Here is a 19,024-nt window from a genome sequence, read left to right as displayed (position 1 = left end):
CTCCTTCCCTGCCAGAGAGGTAACATTCCACATACCAAGAGCCAGCTTGTGTAGCTGGGGATCGGATCGCCAAAGTCCCTGCCTTCGGCCACCGCCCAGCTCGCACTGCACCCAACCCCTATGGCCTCTCCCACAGGTGGTGAGCCCATGGGAAGGGGAACCCACGTTACCCTTCCGGGCTGTGCCCGGCCGGGCCCCGTGGGTGCAGGCCCGGCCACCAGGCGCTCGCCTTCGAGCCCCACCTCCAGGCCTGGCTCCAGAAGGGGGCCCCGGTGACCCGCGTCCGGGCTACGGAAAACTGAGTCCATCGTTCATCGTCATCATAAGGGGTCTTACAATATAAAGACAAAATTTAAACTGAAGCTATCCATCCATCATCCGAGGTCGGATCGCGGGTGCAGTAGCTTTCATCATAATTTGAGCTGTTGACATTTCAACTATCCCTTATGTTCTGTCATCTAAAAGAGCCACTAAAAGCATGTTTTACAACATTGTATTTTTTGCGAATACCGCTGTATTTCCCACCAGAGAGCAGCGAATATATTGGGATGTTTGGCGGCGCGACCCACCTTGCTGTTGCTGCGGATGTCCAGCCGATGCCAGCGCCTGTCGGCCACGTTGACGTTGCCAGGCAACTGTAGCACCACCGTGCCGGAGCCATGGTTGATTTTAAGCGTGGGGGTCCCGTCTATTAGCTCTGAGTAGAGAAGGAGGAGGCAGAGGCGGTCAGCTCCTTTCATTTGCAAAGCACGTTATGTTCTTAATTACGCTACATCTCTTCGAGTAAAGCTCAGTGCTGCCCCGTATGTTGTGGCACAATCTGGTACTACACTAAAGGCGTGCAACCCTAAATTCGTACATGGGTGTATACTAAGTGTACATGTAAAAACCCATAAAAAATGATTGCTTAAAAATGGGGTTAATATAGCGGGGATGCGAATGGTGAATCGTTATATAGCAGAGGTTCACCGTATTCCACCATTCTCTTTTGCCGGAAACCAAAACGTCAAACCAAGCATTCTCATTTATCATGGCTTTCGCCTGATGTTTTCCGGCTGCGTGCAACTGAGAAGACGGTGTATATTTTTCCTCCCGTCAAGCAGCATCACCGTTATTCTTTTCCACTCCGTCCGCACTCCCGACTTACTCAAATGGGAAATTAAAACTTAATGAAGTGTTGCAAACCTTGAGGCCGCCAGTGGTAGTGGTGGGCTCGGCGCAATAGGAGGAGACAGGAGGATGCATGTTGGCTGGGGGCTAGATTAACAGTTAGCCCCTAATTTTAGCATCAGATCTAATTATCTGGGGATGCTTAGTGGCACACTTATTTGTTGAAAAATGTGCTCAAATCTGGACAAAAGTGATAGGAAATATCATGTAATGGAAATATGTAAAAGGTAGAACAGTATCCACCTTCACAAGACTAATGTCAAATATTCTCATACGGCTTATTTGTGCCTTTTTTCCCCGTCAAAACCAAGGAATACCAATTTCAAGACAAGCATGACGCACAGTGTGGTCACCGCTATTAACTCTGTCGCTCAACATTTGACTTTTACCCAGCGCCTGCTTTTTTTTCTGCACACAAAAACAGTCTTCACTCTCGTCTTTTCTGACGGTCGACGGCGTCGCTTCTATTCACAGCGTGGCCTCCCGTTGGCCTATTGCGACATGAAAAGCTGCCGAAGCGCTCGTGAGGTACAATTAGAGGCCTCGTCGGCCGGGTGAGGGCTCTTCAACGCCGTCTCCTCGCTCACTTGAGTCACCTTTACAACTTGTCATTTCACAACACCGCACACGGAGTGGCAGAAAGGGAAAGAATGAAAGCGGCGACGCCACGGGGCCAAACGGAGGAGATCTTTTTTATCAGACAATTTGTGCACGCCAGATAAGACAAGATTCGGCTGACAGAGGACGTATGGGTGGTTTGGTAAGCAAGGAGGAAGGTTGGTTTATTGGTGAGTGGGTTGAGTGGTTAGATGGGTTGTTAGGTGGTAGGTGAGTCAATTGGTTGGGCAGTAGATGGGTGGGTTACGTATGATTATCACCAGTCGATCTTTGTCAAACTAAGGCACCTATTTTACATGCGAAAAACCTCACAGTAAACCACGAAACAAAATATAACATAAGTAACACTGCAATAATGATGTTGTCTCAGTGTAGTCACAAAAATGCAATTACTTGTCTTCTTCAATTGGACACAAAGCTGAAATATTTGCAAGGAGCCATGACTTGTTGTGTTCTATGAATTGCAACTGGCTAATACACAGGTTTATTGTACCTTTTGTCATTGAAGAGTAAAGATGAATTTCTGATGAATAAAAATGTATTTAATTCTAAGACAATTACAACAATAATCATTAATAATAATGCTGTGAACATACTCTCACTAACTATGCAAGACATTACTGGACAAGATTTTCCTAATAGTCAACTTGTACCGAACCAGACCGAAAAACGTGACCGTAAAACCGAGATACGAATCAAACCCTGGATTTTGTGAGGTAGCTAGGTAGGTAGGGCTGTAGCTTATATACAGTATGCAATTAATTTATTGTTTTGTGTGTGTGTGTGTGCTACATGTTCCTAAATATGGAAAATAAAAATCACCTGGTGATGACCTCGGAATTCGCCGGAGCCAAGAAAGAAAATGAAAGAGCACACAGACTGCCGAGGCAAGCAATTCAAATGCTGCGCAAACACTCACGGTTACACACGTGCACACACGCACACACGCAAGCGTGTACAATTCAGCAGGCACTTGAGCGAGCGACACAACAGCCACCAGATTTTTGTACAAAAGATCTGTCAGTGAGCTTGACAGCCCTGCGGCCGTCGACTTAGGATGCGCCGCGTCGTCAGGCGGGAAGCTCCGTCACTAGGCTATTCCATGCTAGCTTGACAAATTCGATCCATTTCTCTGTCTTCCTCCCACATTTGAAAAATGTGTTTGTTAGGTTGACTGAAGACTCTAAATAATGCGTAGGTGTGAATGTGAGTGAGAATGGTTGTTTGTTTATACCGCATATTGCCGGCCTCAGGCGGAAACCTCTTATCTCCTTCTGTAATTGGTCAACAATTTGAAAAATTGGGAACTGACCTATAACAGGCCAATCGATTTGTGAAAAAATAGGAAATTGACCAAATTTGGACAAAGGATGTTTTAGCCCGACACCAGTGATATGCATTTCTTTTTAAACAAAGAAAATGTAGTCTTCAGGAAACAACATCCACATTTTGGTAAAAATCTAAGACAATTTCAAGTCTTCTATGAACCTAATGTACAAGTTTTCATAAACATTAACACATTCGCTGCCATTGACGGCTTTAGAAGTCAGATATCCATGTTAACTGGGAAGGCTGGCAGTGAATGAGTTAAATACAATTGGGACCTGGAACATAAACGACAAATTGTCTGTGAACCTAATGTTCCTGTGTTCATAAACCTTTAAGACAGATTTTCAGTGAACCTAATGTACATCTTTTTGAAAACATCCAAAACTAATTTGGGTTTTCATTTAACCTAACGCACACATCTTTGAAAACATCAATGATAATTTAAGTCTTTAAGGACTCTAATATACACATTTCCATAGTGTCTTCATTAACACTCACAGATCATATATAATTAAAAACTGAAGATGATTTAGAGTCACAAACACTGTTTTTGATGATCGTACAGCAAATACAATTTAGCATCGCCAAAAACCTTTGCATTGTGGGAGTAAGCCAAAGTTCCTGGAGTGAATTCAAGCAGCTCGCTAAACTCTTTGAGGACATTTCTTATTATGCCAAAGAGAATCAGTGAGTCTCCTCTTGCCTACATCAGTCAAAAATCCCATTGTTTTTTTCCCCCGTTTTCCATAAAAGCACAGTAGGCTGTGGTCGCTGTGGCTGTGAGACACATTTTAATTGCCGCTGTTTGGCCTCAGGTTGCGGCGACAAATTCTTTGGTAATTGTGGCCCCCCGACAGAGTTGCTTCCTGCGACAAAAGATCAAACCGACGTTGCTGACAAATGTGACAAGTAGGAATTCATAATGAAACGATAACACAAAGACATGAAGGAGCGTTGGTGTAATTCAAATGGGCGTCGCTCTGATGTTGACGCAAGCAAAAAATACAACATAAAGAACTCGTTAATCGTGCAAAAGGAGCGAAGAATATGCGTTGAGTGCAAAAGTTGAAGAGTGCTTCAATCAGCCACCGCTTGTTTGACAAGAGAGTCAAAAGTCGGCTAGGCGCAGACCTTTTAAAATTTGAATGTTAGAGATCGCTCAATTCTTTCATTCCAGAGAGAACCAGTGACTGGACACCGGCTTAGTTAGTTAGTTTGTTAGTTGCAAGATAGGGAGGTAGGTTGGTTGGTTAGGTGGATGTGTCTTTACGTAGGAAGGCTGGTAGGTAGGTTTGTTGGTTGGTTGGGTGGATATGTGGGTAGGGAGTTTGGCAATGTATTAGTTAGTTAGGTGGGCTAGATGGGTGGTTGTGAGGGTAGGGCAGTAGGTAGGTCAGAAGGTACTGGCGGCGGGCGGATGGGTGGTTGAACAGGGAGGAAGGTAGGTAGGTAAGCAGGCAGGCTGCCAGATGCGTACGTACATTGCTAACTAAGTAAGTACATGTATGGAGGTTGGTTGATTGATTGGTTGGTTGCCTGTTGGGTGGGTGGGTGGGTGGTTGTGGAGATAGGTAAGCAAAGCAAAGCACATTTTTTTATAAAGCGCAATTCATACACAAGGTAACTCGATGTGCTTTACATGATTAAAAGCATTTTTTAAAAAAACAAGGAAAAAAAAGCTTATAAACATTTAAAACTAAGAGAAAAAAATTAAATAAAAGTTCAGTTAAAGGGTAGGCAGGTAGGTAAGTAGGTAGAAAGGCAGACAGGCATGGAGCAAATTAAATGCAGGTAGGTACTGGATGTTGGTAGGTAGTTAGTAGGTAGGCTTGGTTGGTAGTCGGGTAGGTGGTTGTGTTGCTATGTAGGTAGGAAAGGAGCTAATGTAGCGTCCGCTGATGACCGAAACGTGCGCTTGGCAGGATGGCGTGCATTACCACGGTGACACATCTTGCCCCCCCCCCCCCCCCCAAAAAAATGGGCCACCTCTTTGCGACTGTGGGGAATGAACCTGAAATTTATGTGGCATTGAGTATGTACCAAGTAGATTAAATCAAGCCTGAATCTTGCAGTCTTCTTGTACTTTTGACACTTTTAAAGTCTGACTCATGCCCTGAGCACCCACGTAATGACTTTAAAATGATAATCTATTTTATGCATGCTGCCTTCATGTGTTGACAAGACCTCGGTGAATTTGATCAGCCAGTCAACAATGCAAAATCAAACAATCCAAGATGGCTGCCTGAGCTTCAATGGGAGAACGGCGTGCTTGAAGAGTTTCTTTATGTTCCCTTCAGACACAGTTCACATTCTGGCAAATGGAAGCAACTGGTAGAAGAAAAAAACTATTCCAAGCTAACTGGCCCTGTGCGAAAAAGTAACTGCCTCCCTTGTTAAATCATGAATTAACTGTGACTAATCACAATTTTTGGAAAGTCTTGTTTTAATTGTTTTATTGCTTGAGGTTTCACAAACGCAAAAAAAAAATATTTGTGCCAAAGTCACTGATCCGCTAGGCATGTTTCCTTACACAAAAAGCCCTTTTTCACATACTCTGGCCAGAAACCGGTGTTTTGGGTGAAACCAACCCATGTTCTACTGCTGATTACTAAAGAACAGAGAAGAAACCAACATGTTTTTTTCTGGTGAAAGAAGAGAGTCCACTCTTTGTTTTGGTATATTTAGCTACTTTTATTGTCACAGAACACAAAAATGTGTGGGTCTTGAAAGATCAGTTAAAATGCTCTAAAGCGGCTGGCAGTCAACAAGTTATAAATCAATCCCACTTTGCTGAAACACCCTCAAAATAGATACGGTTTCCACTGTAACTCAGGACAAGAAGAAAGAAATATGCACCGATTTTTGCCTTTGAAGCAGCTACTTCCTCCATTTTTCGATCAGACTCAATCGGGCACTCAATTTGCTCAAAAACACTTAAAACCAATCGGGTTCGCATGTGAGCTAGAACGGCAATTACTCCAAATTGAACACCACCTATTTAACCCATGAAAGCTACGATCCAGAGTGAAGGCTTGTATGTGCCAAGCAAAACAGGAGAAGCTCATCCATGCTTTTATCTCAAGTAGACTTGACTATTGTAATGGTCTTCCGACTGGACTCCACCGAAAGAGCATTAAACAACTGCAGCTCATTCAGAATGCTGCAGCTCGGGTTCTGACCAGAACAAAGAGGTCAGAGCATATTACTCCAATTCACGTCAGCTACAAGTGGGAATGTTTCAGTCCAGGTTAAAAATGCTTTCGAGAGCATTTCCAATATTAAATGATATTTCTTGCACTGTACGCTGTTTTAATTGTACTAACTTTTTTCTCTTTGTTTTACATGTTTATAAGCTGTTTTTTTCCCTTTCTTTTTGTACGCCTTTAATCACGTAAAGCACATTGAGTTACCTTGTGTATGAAATGCGCTGTAGAAATACATTTGCTTTGCTTGGCTTTGCTTCTCACCAATCCAGGGTCAGATCTTGTTCAAAATCGAGAGGATTCCTATGCTGAAAACTATAAGTGCTGGCATTTGAATAAAATCAGTAGGAGGTTCCACTTGATGCTGGCCATAATGGACCACTTTAAGGCGCCTCTTTCTTTCAAGTTTTGAAGAATGTGATCAAGGCATATCACAGGGAAATGGCAGCATACATATAGCGTCTCTCTCTAAATCCCGCCCCCAGTGTGGATCACGGAGGTGGATTCATTACATGCGGCAGGTGAACCTTGAAACAAGCTAATTAGAGCTCTAAATATGTAGCGCCCAACGCTGATTAGCATGCGTGCGGCGACAAGTCAGCCGTCGCCCCGCCGCTAACCAACCATTAACCCCGGTGGCCCCTGGAAACACACACACACACGCTTATCAAAAGAGTGCATTTGTTCCAGAATGGCAGGATGTTAGGTGTACTGTGTGCGCTTGTGTGTGTGTGCGCTCATGTGTGTGCGCGCTCGTGTATGTGTGTGTGTGAATTAAATGCAGTGAAATGAGTGTCAGCTTAGCCAAAATGAAAAATCCTAATCCCCCCCCGCTTGGTGGAGAGCAAAAGGGAATTAAAGCTTCAGAAATGAATTTAACGTCAAAGAACACACTTTCATTTTCTGGGCTGAGTGGAAATCGAGACAGATCTACTTTAGTGTATATCTATGCTTTGGTTGCCGACTTGAACACCACGTTCGCAATTTGCTGCAGTTTTATCTTAGACAGCCTATTCTCGCTTCAATTTTAAAAATGCATGATGGTACTATTATATTATTATTATTATTGTATTACATAACTCGCAGCTGTAACGAAGTGCTGCACATAAAAATCAAACTTATTTTTTTATGATTACCAATTTTTTTTTCCCATTTTAATACTTTTTTAAATTTTGTGATCTATGATTTTCTCTTCTTCAATTGATTTATTTTATTATTATTATTATTATTAATATTATTATCCATCCATTTTCCGTACCGCTTCTATCCACTAGGGCCGCGGGCGTGCTGGAGCCTATCCCAGCTATCTTCAGGCGAGAGGCGGGGTACACGCTGAACCGGTCGCCAGCCAATCGCAGGGCACATAGAAACAAACAACCATTCGCACTCACGTTCACACTTACATATTATCCATTTTTTTTGTTATTTTCTTATTATTTAATTTTTGTATTATTTTTTCCGCAACTATCTATGTCTGCAAGCCTAATGCTTTTCTATGTATTTATTTATCTCACTATTTATTACCTAGGGCCATGAAGTCCTCGTGGTCCCAGGCCTGCAGCTGCGCCAGGGGCCCGCTGTAGAGCAGCAGGCCGTCGGGCACCTCGGTGATGAACTCCAGCGAGACGTGGCTCTCGAAGCACGGTGTCATGGGGGGGAACCATGCGTAGCCGTTGCCGCGGAAACTGCGCTTGTTCTGCTGGCACTCGGGACCCTCCAACTGGGCCGGGCACTGGCACCTGGAAAAAAGGGTGGCACCAGTTACGCAAGTCTTTCAACGCATGTACAGCGATCCTGGATATCTAGCAGATTTTTCAATAATCCTTTTTTCTGAGTTTTTACACTATACCGGCCAATTTAGAGTTGTGTGCCTTCAGTGTAGTACCAGGTTTTGCCACAACATGCTGGGCAGCACTGAGCTGCAGCGTAATTAAGAGAAGAGAAGAAGAGGCAGAGACGGTCCAGAACCCCCAAAGCTTCACTAATAGACAGAATATATGCTTGTGGGTATTGTTTTATGTTCTGTTTGTATGTGTTGCTGCTCTGTGTGTTTGGGTAGCAGTTTCTAATTATCTTCCCTTGAATGCTAATTTTAGTTACTGTATCCTTTAGTCTTATTTTCCCACACTCGGTTGTCTTTGTTTTGATTCTGGTACGACACTTTCCGTCATGTTTTTGCTGTGAATTATTTGATGCGTGACTTCTCGCTGTCGTCACACTCGCCTTTTCCACTTCCTCTGCCGTCTTTTTTTCCCCCCCGTCCTTTTACCTCGACTTTCCAATTTTCTCCGTCCACCGTTGACACGCCGCGTCGTGTCTCCGACTTGACAAGCTCTTTTCCCCTTTTCGTCTTCTTCATTCTTCCTGCGCTTTGAGCCACGTCTACCTTTCACTGTGTATAAAGTTCTTTGTCACGTAGCTGTCACGTAGCTGTCAGAATGTGGACTCATTCACCGTGGATGCCAGCTACAAGATTTGACGTTAATGTTTTATTACAGACAACAAGACAAGTGTCTTTCTTTGTTTCCTGTCTACTTTTTTTCAAAATGTTTTTTTAAATTTTTTATGTTGGGGAGATGTTCTTCTGAAGATTTTCTTAATTAAGTATATCTTTTAAAACAAACCTCCAAACCACCCCCCCAAAATACAACCCTCAAGAATTACACCACCCAGAAATAGAAAACAAAGAAGTAGGAAAGAAAGAAGCCAAAAAATAGAATAATAATATTCAAGATTAAGATAAACCTGCTCTTGGGTCCAGCTGCTCCCCACACGTGACAGAATTGATACATAGTTTTTAATCATATTTTTTCCCCAATTGAAGTCTGCTCATAAAATTAATGATGTCACCGATACCAATTTTTAAAAATGGAAATCTTAAAAAATTATAATGACTAAAATAAATGCAAAAATGAAACAAACAACTCTAATTTAGTGTAAAAACCCATGAAAAAAAAAAACAAGACAAAAACAGAGAAACACTGTATGTCATGAAGAAATGTAAGCCGCATCCATCATGTGGGGGGGATTTACAACAATGTAGTAGCAGATGAGGACCATTAATTCACTCGGATTGTATGGGTGACATTTTGTGTTGGTTTGTGTGCGTGTGTGCGTGTAATCCGTGGATTATCTGGCGTGGTCATGCACGAGGAATCGCAACATCCCGCCCTCATTTTTCCACTTTTTCCAGCTGCTTCTAATTAAACCAAGCCGTGCACTCAAATGAACTTTGACTACCACATATGCTCAATGACTCTCTGTGTGTGTGTGTGTGTGTGTATTAATGAAAACGGTCAAACAAATGAGTGAAATCATCAAAAATGAATCAAAACTGATGAAAATGGTGTTGACGATTTTGTCAGCGAATCAGAGCAAATAGTGCATAAAAGAGAAATTTATCATGCACAAATCACTGAAATTTTGTATGAATGGATGAAAATGGCAAAAATGCACGTGCAAAATGGTTAAAAAAAATTAAGAAAATGAGCACTTAAAATGCGAAAAGAAATCCTCAAAAATGAATGAAAATTGTGAAATGGGTGAAAGATGGCTGCATTGTTTTTGTCAGCAATTCAGTGTAAATGGTAAAGTGGAGTTCATCTAAAATGAGTAAATAATGGAGTAAAATATGAATTAAAAACAGTGAAAATGATCTCGAATGAGTGAGAATTGTCCCAAAAAAATAGTTAATAATAAATTATTAGATATCCATCCTATCTGTCCAAAATGTGAATATACCACAAAGTAAAATAAATAAATAAATAACAACTGAAAAATGTCTGGAAAAGCCTGCTAGAACAACTAAACTTTCTTTGGGATGAATCAGAAGCACTTTAAATGGTGGCATGTGTGCTGACTCTCATTTAACACGTTTGAATGTGATTGGTTCATTCTGAGCACAGTCACATCCGCAGTTATAAGAGGGTGTGCAGACTTGTGCAACCACGTTATCTCAGTTGTTTAGTTTTACTTCCCATCTTGAATTAAAAAAGATTGGATTTTTAGAGGTTATATGCTACATTAGCGGAGGTTAAAGTTTTGAAATGACATGTGGTCTTATTTTGGATGTCACAGAAACAGGGATGACTTTTTATATCTGCTCTATATTTCCCTCCAGATTAGAAGAGCGCCCCCTAGCGCCACATCTGGTTTTTGTCGTCTGTGTTGTGATTGTGAGAAGGGAGTTTGAATGAAATGAAAGATGACAGCGCCGCAATCAAGACAAATTGTCTGCAGTCACGCTGTGTAGTTGTGTTGCTGTTGTCGTTAGCGCTTCATTACGTCGCTACGCTAACACTTCAATTCCAGACGCAGCCAAACACAAACACACACACACACAAAAAACGAAGCTTTTGTTTCACACTAATTGCAGCAAATGTTGTCAAGCTCCCTGCACTAAACAAAAGTAACCCTCCCAAAAGATCTTTCACACACAATTTGCTCCTCCGACGGCAGAAAGTTGTTACCCACATTTTCTCTCTTTTTCGTTTTTAATGAGAGTTTTGCAAATATGGATGAAGTTTAATTAAAAGAGAGCTGTAATTACACTCATCACACAGGCACAGCTGGAATGTTTTACTGGAACGAGCACCGTGATTACGTTTAATTTTCTCCCTTTTATTGTTGTCGTTTTTGTTGCTTGTGTGCGGACCAGATCGCAGCCATGAAAGTTTATCCACCGCGTTAGCTCCCTGGCTATATCGCAACAACTTTATTCAAGTAAAATTATTACTATTATTATTATTATTATCATTATTTTGAGTTTAAAGTAATTCATTCATGAATTTGTTTTCATCTCATACTATAAATATCTAGTCCGACAAAATTACCCACATCGGGATAAAAAATTTAGTCCAGATCGCACAGCACTACCGAAAAAGAGCTTTTGTTTTAACGTAACACATCACGATATAATAATAATGACGTCAATGATATCATATATCATTTGTATTATTTCATTCCCTCACCCAATGAGAATAGAAAAGAGAATTGATAAGGAATCGGACCAATGAGCGGTATCGGTAATGGAATCGGAATCGCTAAATTCCTATCAATTCCCATCACTAGCAACTAGTGACATTAAGAAATTCTACTAGTTAACATCTATCACTTCACTAATAGTACTAGCAGCACGCAGATGTCCTCTAGTGCAAAGTTTTGCCTGACTCGTCAAATATAGTTGTCCTACAAGTGTGCAGAAATGTTATACGGTAGTGGACGGCAGCACTATAGTGGAAAAAACAAAACAAAAAAACGGTACCAGTAAGGAGTCTTTCTACTAGTACTCTCTAGTCATTCTACTAGTGTGCTGAATTATCTTACTAGTGAGGAGAAAAGTGTATTAGTACATGGATCTTTATGCTAGATGTGAAGGATTTCAAATAAATGCTCAAAAGGCTTTTTCCTAAATTGTCCTACTTGCGATAATGCATTGTTTTGTGTTGGTTTATTGTTCATTTGCTCCGCACGGAATCTCCTCATTAGCATCCAATCAGGCTGGCAGCCTCGTTTCGAACTGAGTCTGGGTTGCCTCGGGCGTCCGTTCCAGCTCTTCAGATCGCCGATTGGTTGCTTGATTGCCAAGTTAAATCGGGTGTCTCATTTGCATACAAGTAGCAGCGCTCACAAGCAGGGTTGCAAAAATTCGGGAATTTTCAATGTTGGAAACTTTCCATGGGAATTGACAGGAAAAAAAAAACAGAAATTTGGAGAATGGAAGAGTCATTCTAACTTGCTTATAATTTATGTGTTGTTATTTCTTTGTTGTTAATTTTTTTAGCCATCATGCCAACTACTTCAATGCTTTTCTTGGAACATTGCGGTGGTGTGGGCCAGAGAAGAAGCTATTAACTTTTGGTTTGAATCTGGATAGCCTCCGAGATTTGCTTCCCCTTCTGTTAACATTGCAATGTAGGTCATTATTTTTATTTTATTGTGTAAATGTTGAAGAGAATCCACACGTCATTATACAAAAAATATATATATATATCCTATTATTATTCTGCCAACTTTCGCCATTGTACTCCTTCCGCAATTCTCCATCGATTCAAATCATTCCAACTTCAAAACATTCACCTCATTCAGCACATCTTGGAAACTATTTTCCACATTCCACAAATTTCGAATTTGCACACTATTGCAAATTTTCCATCAAACAAATACCATTGAAAAGAATACAGACGTGTTCCAAAGTTACAGTAACTCATACTTCCATATAACACAACTTGTTCAACCAATTCAAATCATACCAACGAGAAACTGTTTAGCTCAGTCAGTAAATCTTGGTAATATTGTTTTTCACATTCTCCAAATTTGCACATCTTCACAATAAAATTCCCAAATTAAGAGAGATTTTACACAAAGGCCAAAAAACAACATTTCATTGCCCGTGACCTTCGATCCCTCAGACCATTGTCGGTTAACACAGTTCAACGCTACGTCTACAAATGTAAGTTAAAACTCTACCATGCAAAGCGAAAGCCATATATAATCAACAAAACCCAGAAGTTTTCTGGACCTGAGCTCATCTGAGATGGACTGACGCAAAGTGGAATAAAGTGTGCTGCGGTCTGACAAGTCCACATTCCAAATTGTTTTTGGAAATCATGGATGTGGTGTCCTTCAGGGCAAAGATGAAAAGGATCACCCGGATTGTCATCAGGCAAAATTCAAAAGTCAGCATTTGTCATGGTATGGAGGTGTGTGAGTGCCCATGGCATGGGTAACTTGCACATCTGTGAAGGCACCATTAATGCTGAAAGGTACATACAGTTTTTGGAGAAACATATGCTGCCATCCAAGCAACGTCTTTTTCATGGACACCCCTGCTTATTTCAGCAAGTCAATGCCAAACCACATTCTGCACATGTTAGAACAGTGTGGCTTTGTAGTAAAAGTGTGCAATAAAAATGTCCGCAGGCGCATTATGAAGCGCAAAATACGACAAGACAGACCCGAGATTTTTGAGCAACTGAAGTCGTACATCAAGGAAGAATGGGAAAGAATTCCACCTTGAAGCCTTCAACAATTAGTGTCTTCAATTCCCAAACGCTTATTGAGTGTTGTTAAAAGGAAAGGTGACGTAACACAGTTTCCCAGCTTTTTTGGGAAACGTGTTGCAGGCATTAAATTCAAAATGGGTGAATATTTGTAACAAAAACGATATTTATTTACATTTTACACAACGTCCCAACTTCATTGGAGTTGGGCTTTTGTTCTTAGTGACCGGTACCTCCTCTCTTCTTTCCATTTCTTGACCATTTCAAACTCTTCCGACTTCAAAATGGTCAACTCATTCAGGACATACAGTATACGGTAAGTATTATTCATCACTTCCCCCCTTTAAATTTCCAAATTTAAAGGGATTTCACATATTTACCCCCATTCCACATTACTTGCACAATTCAAACCATTCCAATTTCAAGTTCAAGATCAAGTTTCAAGGCCAAGTTTCAAGTCATTCTAGATCTGAACAATTCAATTAATCCAACAGGATTTCAGTTTTGCGTCAGCTTTTATTACCAAACATTTGAGACCTTAAAATCTTTGTTTGTTTTTTACTTTAAGGTAAAAAAAAAAAAAAAAAGGAGTTGAATCAGTACTTCGACAAGTCTTGTTTTTTTTTTTTTCCCCCACGAGTATCTATACTTCTTCTTAAGTAGATACTTTGAGTACCTCTGCCACCTCTGCACCAAGAACACAAAGTGAAGTCCTCGGTGTAAAGGCAAGATGCATTTTGCGTACTAGCGGCGTTGCGGCACGCCTCTCACATGTCTAATGGAGCGTGTGAAGGCCTCTTTGAAACCAATTAAAGCAGACAGAAGATGCCAGCTCTTCTTCTCCTTCTTCTCTCACGCTTCTCAAGCGCCATGATGAAATAAAGAGCTCTCCTTCTAACATACATTCTTGACGTCCAGCAACAAGCCCTTGATTAACAATTCACTTCCAAGCCGTCGTCCTTAAAAAAACAAAAACAAAAAAAACAAAAAAACAGATTCACGCACGGAGATGAAATGTTTGTTTTGAAGATAGCCGTCACAGCCGGGTTTTTACGTCTTTTGACGAGCAAAGCAGCTAATTAGTTGTATGCGTAATGCTAGGCTACAGAAGGCTCTTTAATGTGATGCAACAGTGGTGGAGGGCCACAGGGGTGGGGTGTTGCCCCGCAATGTAGCATTTCAAAAGAAGAAGAATAAAATTAAGTGGAATCTCCCAAAAAAAAAAAAAAAAAGCCAATCATGATTGCAAGAATTGCTCAAATGCTAACGTGCTAACAGTAGGCTTGCTAATATATCGTGTACTGTGAAAAATACAACCATCGATGTGCACCAAGTGAACTGAACAGTTGGAAAATGTTGAAATCCTAATTGAAGGAGTAGAGTAATATGAAATGAAAATGTCTTTCAAATAAAAAACATTTTCATGAAAAATTGGGAAATTGTGAGGAAAAGTGGGAATTTTTGTGAAAATAAAAATATGTTGCTTGCATATATTTAGTGAGCTTAATACTGTATTTTGACGTTGGAATGTTTTAAATCAGGAAAAAAGTGGATATTTTATAAGGACAAAATATGCTTGTGAAATAAGATAATTTTATTTATGTGCATAATAACATTTGTGAGTCAGTGGTTGATTATTTTCATTATTTTATAATTAAAAAAAAAAAAATTCCCGAAGGAAATAATCAATTTGTCCCAGGACCTAATGTCAGGCTGTCCGCTGATCGTTAACATTTTTATAATTAAGATTTTCCCATACTAAGCCCATAATTATGCATCACAATTTCACATAATCTGTTTTTTAAATTACTTTAAACATGTCATTAAACATCAAGAAATTACAAAAAAATAAATAAATAATTCGACTATGTGTAAACAAAGATCAGAATGAGCAGTGAAAATTTAAGGAAACATAAAAAAAAAATAAAAAATAAAAAAAGATCATGAGATAGTATTTTGCCAATATTCACCCACTCTTTGAATTGACTATTTACTGAATGAGAGGACTTAAATTTGTTCAAAATTGACCTATGTAATGTCATCACCAAAATAACTGGAATTTTACATCAATAAATTTGTAATATTTAAAAAAAAAAAAAAAAGTAAGATACCAAAACAGTTCCAGTGAAGTTGTCATGGTTTGAATAATAACTGAATAACATCAATTTGTAAAATCTCTTCATTCATTTTACTGGGACTTTTTACATTGAAAATTTGGAATTGTGCGGAAAAGTGAAAATTTTATGAATGTAAAAAATATTTGCTCACCTGTCCTGAACGAGCTGAATATTTTGACTTTGTAATGGTTTTGTTGCTGATGAATAAATTCATGTGTGCAAATCGCTATAGACGATGTGTTTTGCTCATCAAACTTGGCTTGCTGTGACCAACCAATCAGAGGACAGTAAAATGCTGATGTCATCGAGGGTCCTGTAAGGATGAATTTTAAATCTGATTAAAGAAACACCATTGCTAATTTGGTTTTCTATTACATGGGCCAGCACTACGGATTGTGAAGGCGCTGGGCAAATTAGATTGACATGGCAACACATACAGGCTGAAATCTGATTGGATGAAAAATCGAACATCCACAAACGTCCTGGAAGCAGTACAGCCAAGAGAATAGACTGTTGGGGAATAAATTAATACGATTTCATGGAACAAATATTTGAATTGAGGTTGTAAGTGTAGCTCAGTGTTTCTGAGTTCATGTTCATAACATTTACACAATTAGTATGATTTTCAGGACACTCGGAGATACTTATGAGAAGTTTGTGGACAATTTGTCTCCCCTGGCAAACCAACTGCGTTTATGGCTAACAATTAGCGGCTGATCACCTGCAGCGTCGGGCGGCGACACGATGGCGGCAGGGGAATCCTCCGGAAGCGGTGGTGCCTTTGAATACCCGGCAGGGGTGTGTGCAATAAACGTTACCATTGGGGAGTCCTAAATGCGAATAAATATCCAATTGTTGCCAGTCCCTGTTTTTAATCCTGCCCCCTGTGGAGTCCTTTGCATATTTGTGTTCTGACATTGTGGAGAGAAACGCTTTTGGGGTGGTGCTCTCTTGGGGGTTTGGCACCTATTCAATCAGGTAATGTACACAAAGAAATATTTACAACGCAGGTGGCTGATTTTTCATTAGGTGGGGTAATGCCAGAGTCAGCAGGTGGTGCTAAAGTTAGTAGAAATTGAATAGCAACATTGTCTTGGTTAATATTCCTTGCGAACCAATAGTAATATTATTATTAAGATATACATTTTTTAATTCATGAGAGTTAAAAAGCCATTACGGTATCTTTTTTTTTTTTTTTTTTTTTTGTGGTCTATGCATTAACTAGATAAAATCCCACAAATTCTGCCAGGCAATCAACCAGTAAAAATGTTTTTTTTTGGAGTGATTTTATTTGGACAGGTCGCTCTCATCATCCTCGTTTGCAGTGAGAGGCAGCAAGGCCTTCTGCCCTGTGTCATCAGAGTGAGTGTACCGTATTGATTTCATTTTCTGTGCCCGAGCAACAAACATGACCGGGAGAAAAAGGATCTGAACAATTTTGATACGGTTTTTGGGGTAATTTCCTCTGGGTGTGTTGACTTGCCCTGTCTTTTTCTTTGCCATGTAAGGCAGTGCCTTACTGAGTGTAATTGGCCTTCAAAGGTCGAGGCTGGCAGCATTATGAATATGCTTTGGTGTTTGTTTCAACTCTCAAGACCGGTGACACTTACTGCCAATGGCTGACTGGTCCCGAGGATGGATAAACACCATGAAGGGCCGCACACACACACAATTATTGTTAAAATTGTCCTTTAAATAGTGCCCAGTCCCACTTTTGATGCCTTTGTGCCGAGATAGCCGGCCAGAAGTACGCATGGAGTTCTGCTGGGACTCGTCGACCTTGAGAAGAAAACTTTGGAGACATTCGGAAAGCATACAAAATGTCATTGGGCAACACCAAGAATTGTCTTTTTTTGTGAGTTTTCTCGCAAAAAACAGACAAAAAAAACAGGGAGGACAAAAAGGGGGAGAAAAAGCCATCTGCTGCCGCAACCTATTATTGACAAAATTTCTAATTGGTGAACTTTGTTGCTAGCCAGACGGTGTGGGGCATAATCATTTGTGTACCAAAGGCCACTCACGATGGCACTGCCTCACATATATAAAAAAAGGACAGGGCAAGGTGCCAAACCCAAAGGATATTACCTCATCAACTGCACGCTTGTTGCTAGACAGAATCTACGGGGCATACTCATTTGTGTCCCAAAGCTCATTAAAAACAATAATAGAAAAACGGCTTACACCAATTACACTCGCTGTGACGTTTCCAGCGTGACGCGGGGTCGAGGGCTTTTCTGCTTTTCTTTTGTTTGCGTTCAATAAACAATAAGGCAATAAGGCAGGAGGGTCCGTCTAATTCCAGACACTGCACGCTATGTCAAATGTCACATTCACGAAATAAATAAATACAAAGACTAAAAATAATCCACAAATTCAAAAAGGTTAATGATATTCTCAGACACGGACTTGTGAAATGTACTATCATGTGTGTTGGAAAATGTATGTTTTATATCTATCAAATATTACTTCTATTAGTTTTATACAACCTTTACAGGCTTTATTGTTATGTTGTGATGACTAGCTGTCTCCCGGTCATACTGTGCATACTAATTGTCCCTAGCTATGTTGTGACTACAAGCTGCTATTCGGTAAAGATAAATTGAGTGCAGCTGGACAAAGATAGTTATTTTGTTTTCTTTCTCTGTCTCTCTCACTTCAATATAACAAAGGGGATTTTTGTCTGGGCTTCAGTAAGGGGTGACCACTCGTAAGACTTGTGCCATTTCCTCTCTTTGCAAAGACTTTTCTTTTTTGTAATAAAAACCCACAAAAACAAGATTGCTTCCTCACTTATTCTGTCAGAAAACGATTTGCCAAAACACTCGATTGATGCGATCACTCCTCTTGCCAGATATTCATGATGACTGCTACCTTGCACAATAGAAATAAATAAAACAATTATAAATAATCAACAAATTTGAAAAAGTCAATAACAATGCTCAGACATGCATGACAGCATGAAATATATTGTCATGATTACCGCTATTGCTCCGACGGCCAGTTTTTCACCACGTCCTCTGTCTTGCACAGTTCCTCAAGTAAATCAATGAAAGGCATAACATTTTAAAAGGTTTACCGCGACAAAGGCAAACGAGCGTGGTTAGTTGACCACAAGCTATATGGCGACGGCCAACTGTTTCGTAATGCCAACGTCACGCCCTGGCTCTTCTAGATAAGTACTTCTTTTGATCTGTTCTTGTTATGAATTGTTAAAAGTGTATTGTATTTTTCACTTTTGCTGAGATAAACAAAAACGGAATCACGCATGCCACCAGCATGAATCTTCACTCCTATCTCTCCGCTTTCCTGCTCTGCTTTTTTCCACACACACTAAACGCACAAGTCACTCAAAACTCTTTTTGCGCACCACAAATCCCCACCTTACTAAGTCAGAAGAAAAGAAAAATGCCTCATTGACTCTAATTTCACTCAGGTTATCTCGGCCTTTTATAACTGTAGGAGTCTCAACACTAGTCCATAAAAGACTACTTTTTACAATTAATAGTACAGTAGCAGATCCAGAAGGACGATATATAATAGGCTACAATATTTAACAAGCTTTACACAATTGTCAATGTATGCGCTC

General features: G+C 40.2%; 1 protein-coding gene across 1 annotated transcript in view; it reads right to left on the bottom strand.

Moving 5' to 3' along the window:
• The window catches only part of si:ch211-186j3.6 (neural-cadherin), a 207,125-nt gene that overhangs the window by 51,903 nt on the left and 136,198 nt on the right, over positions 1 to 19,024 (bottom strand). Inside the window, exons 28-29 of the mRNA XM_061764771.1 lie at positions 7,845 to 8,059; positions 570 to 697 (exon numbers count right to left, since the gene is read on the bottom strand). Coding sequence (XP_061620755.1) covers positions 570 to 697; positions 7,845 to 8,059 — 343 coding nt within the window. The remainder of the gene's footprint in view (positions 1 to 569; positions 698 to 7,844; positions 8,060 to 19,024) is intronic.

Source organism: Phyllopteryx taeniolatus, unplaced genomic scaffold, assembly GCF_024500385.1.
Source record: "Phyllopteryx taeniolatus isolate TA_2022b unplaced genomic scaffold, UOR_Ptae_1.2 contig_24, whole genome shotgun sequence".
In the NCBI taxonomy this organism is placed as follows: Eukaryota; Metazoa; Chordata; class Actinopteri; order Syngnathiformes; family Syngnathidae; genus Phyllopteryx; species Phyllopteryx taeniolatus.
Note: the sequence above shows the minus strand (reverse complement) of the source record. Positions and strands in the feature narration are given on the sequence as shown.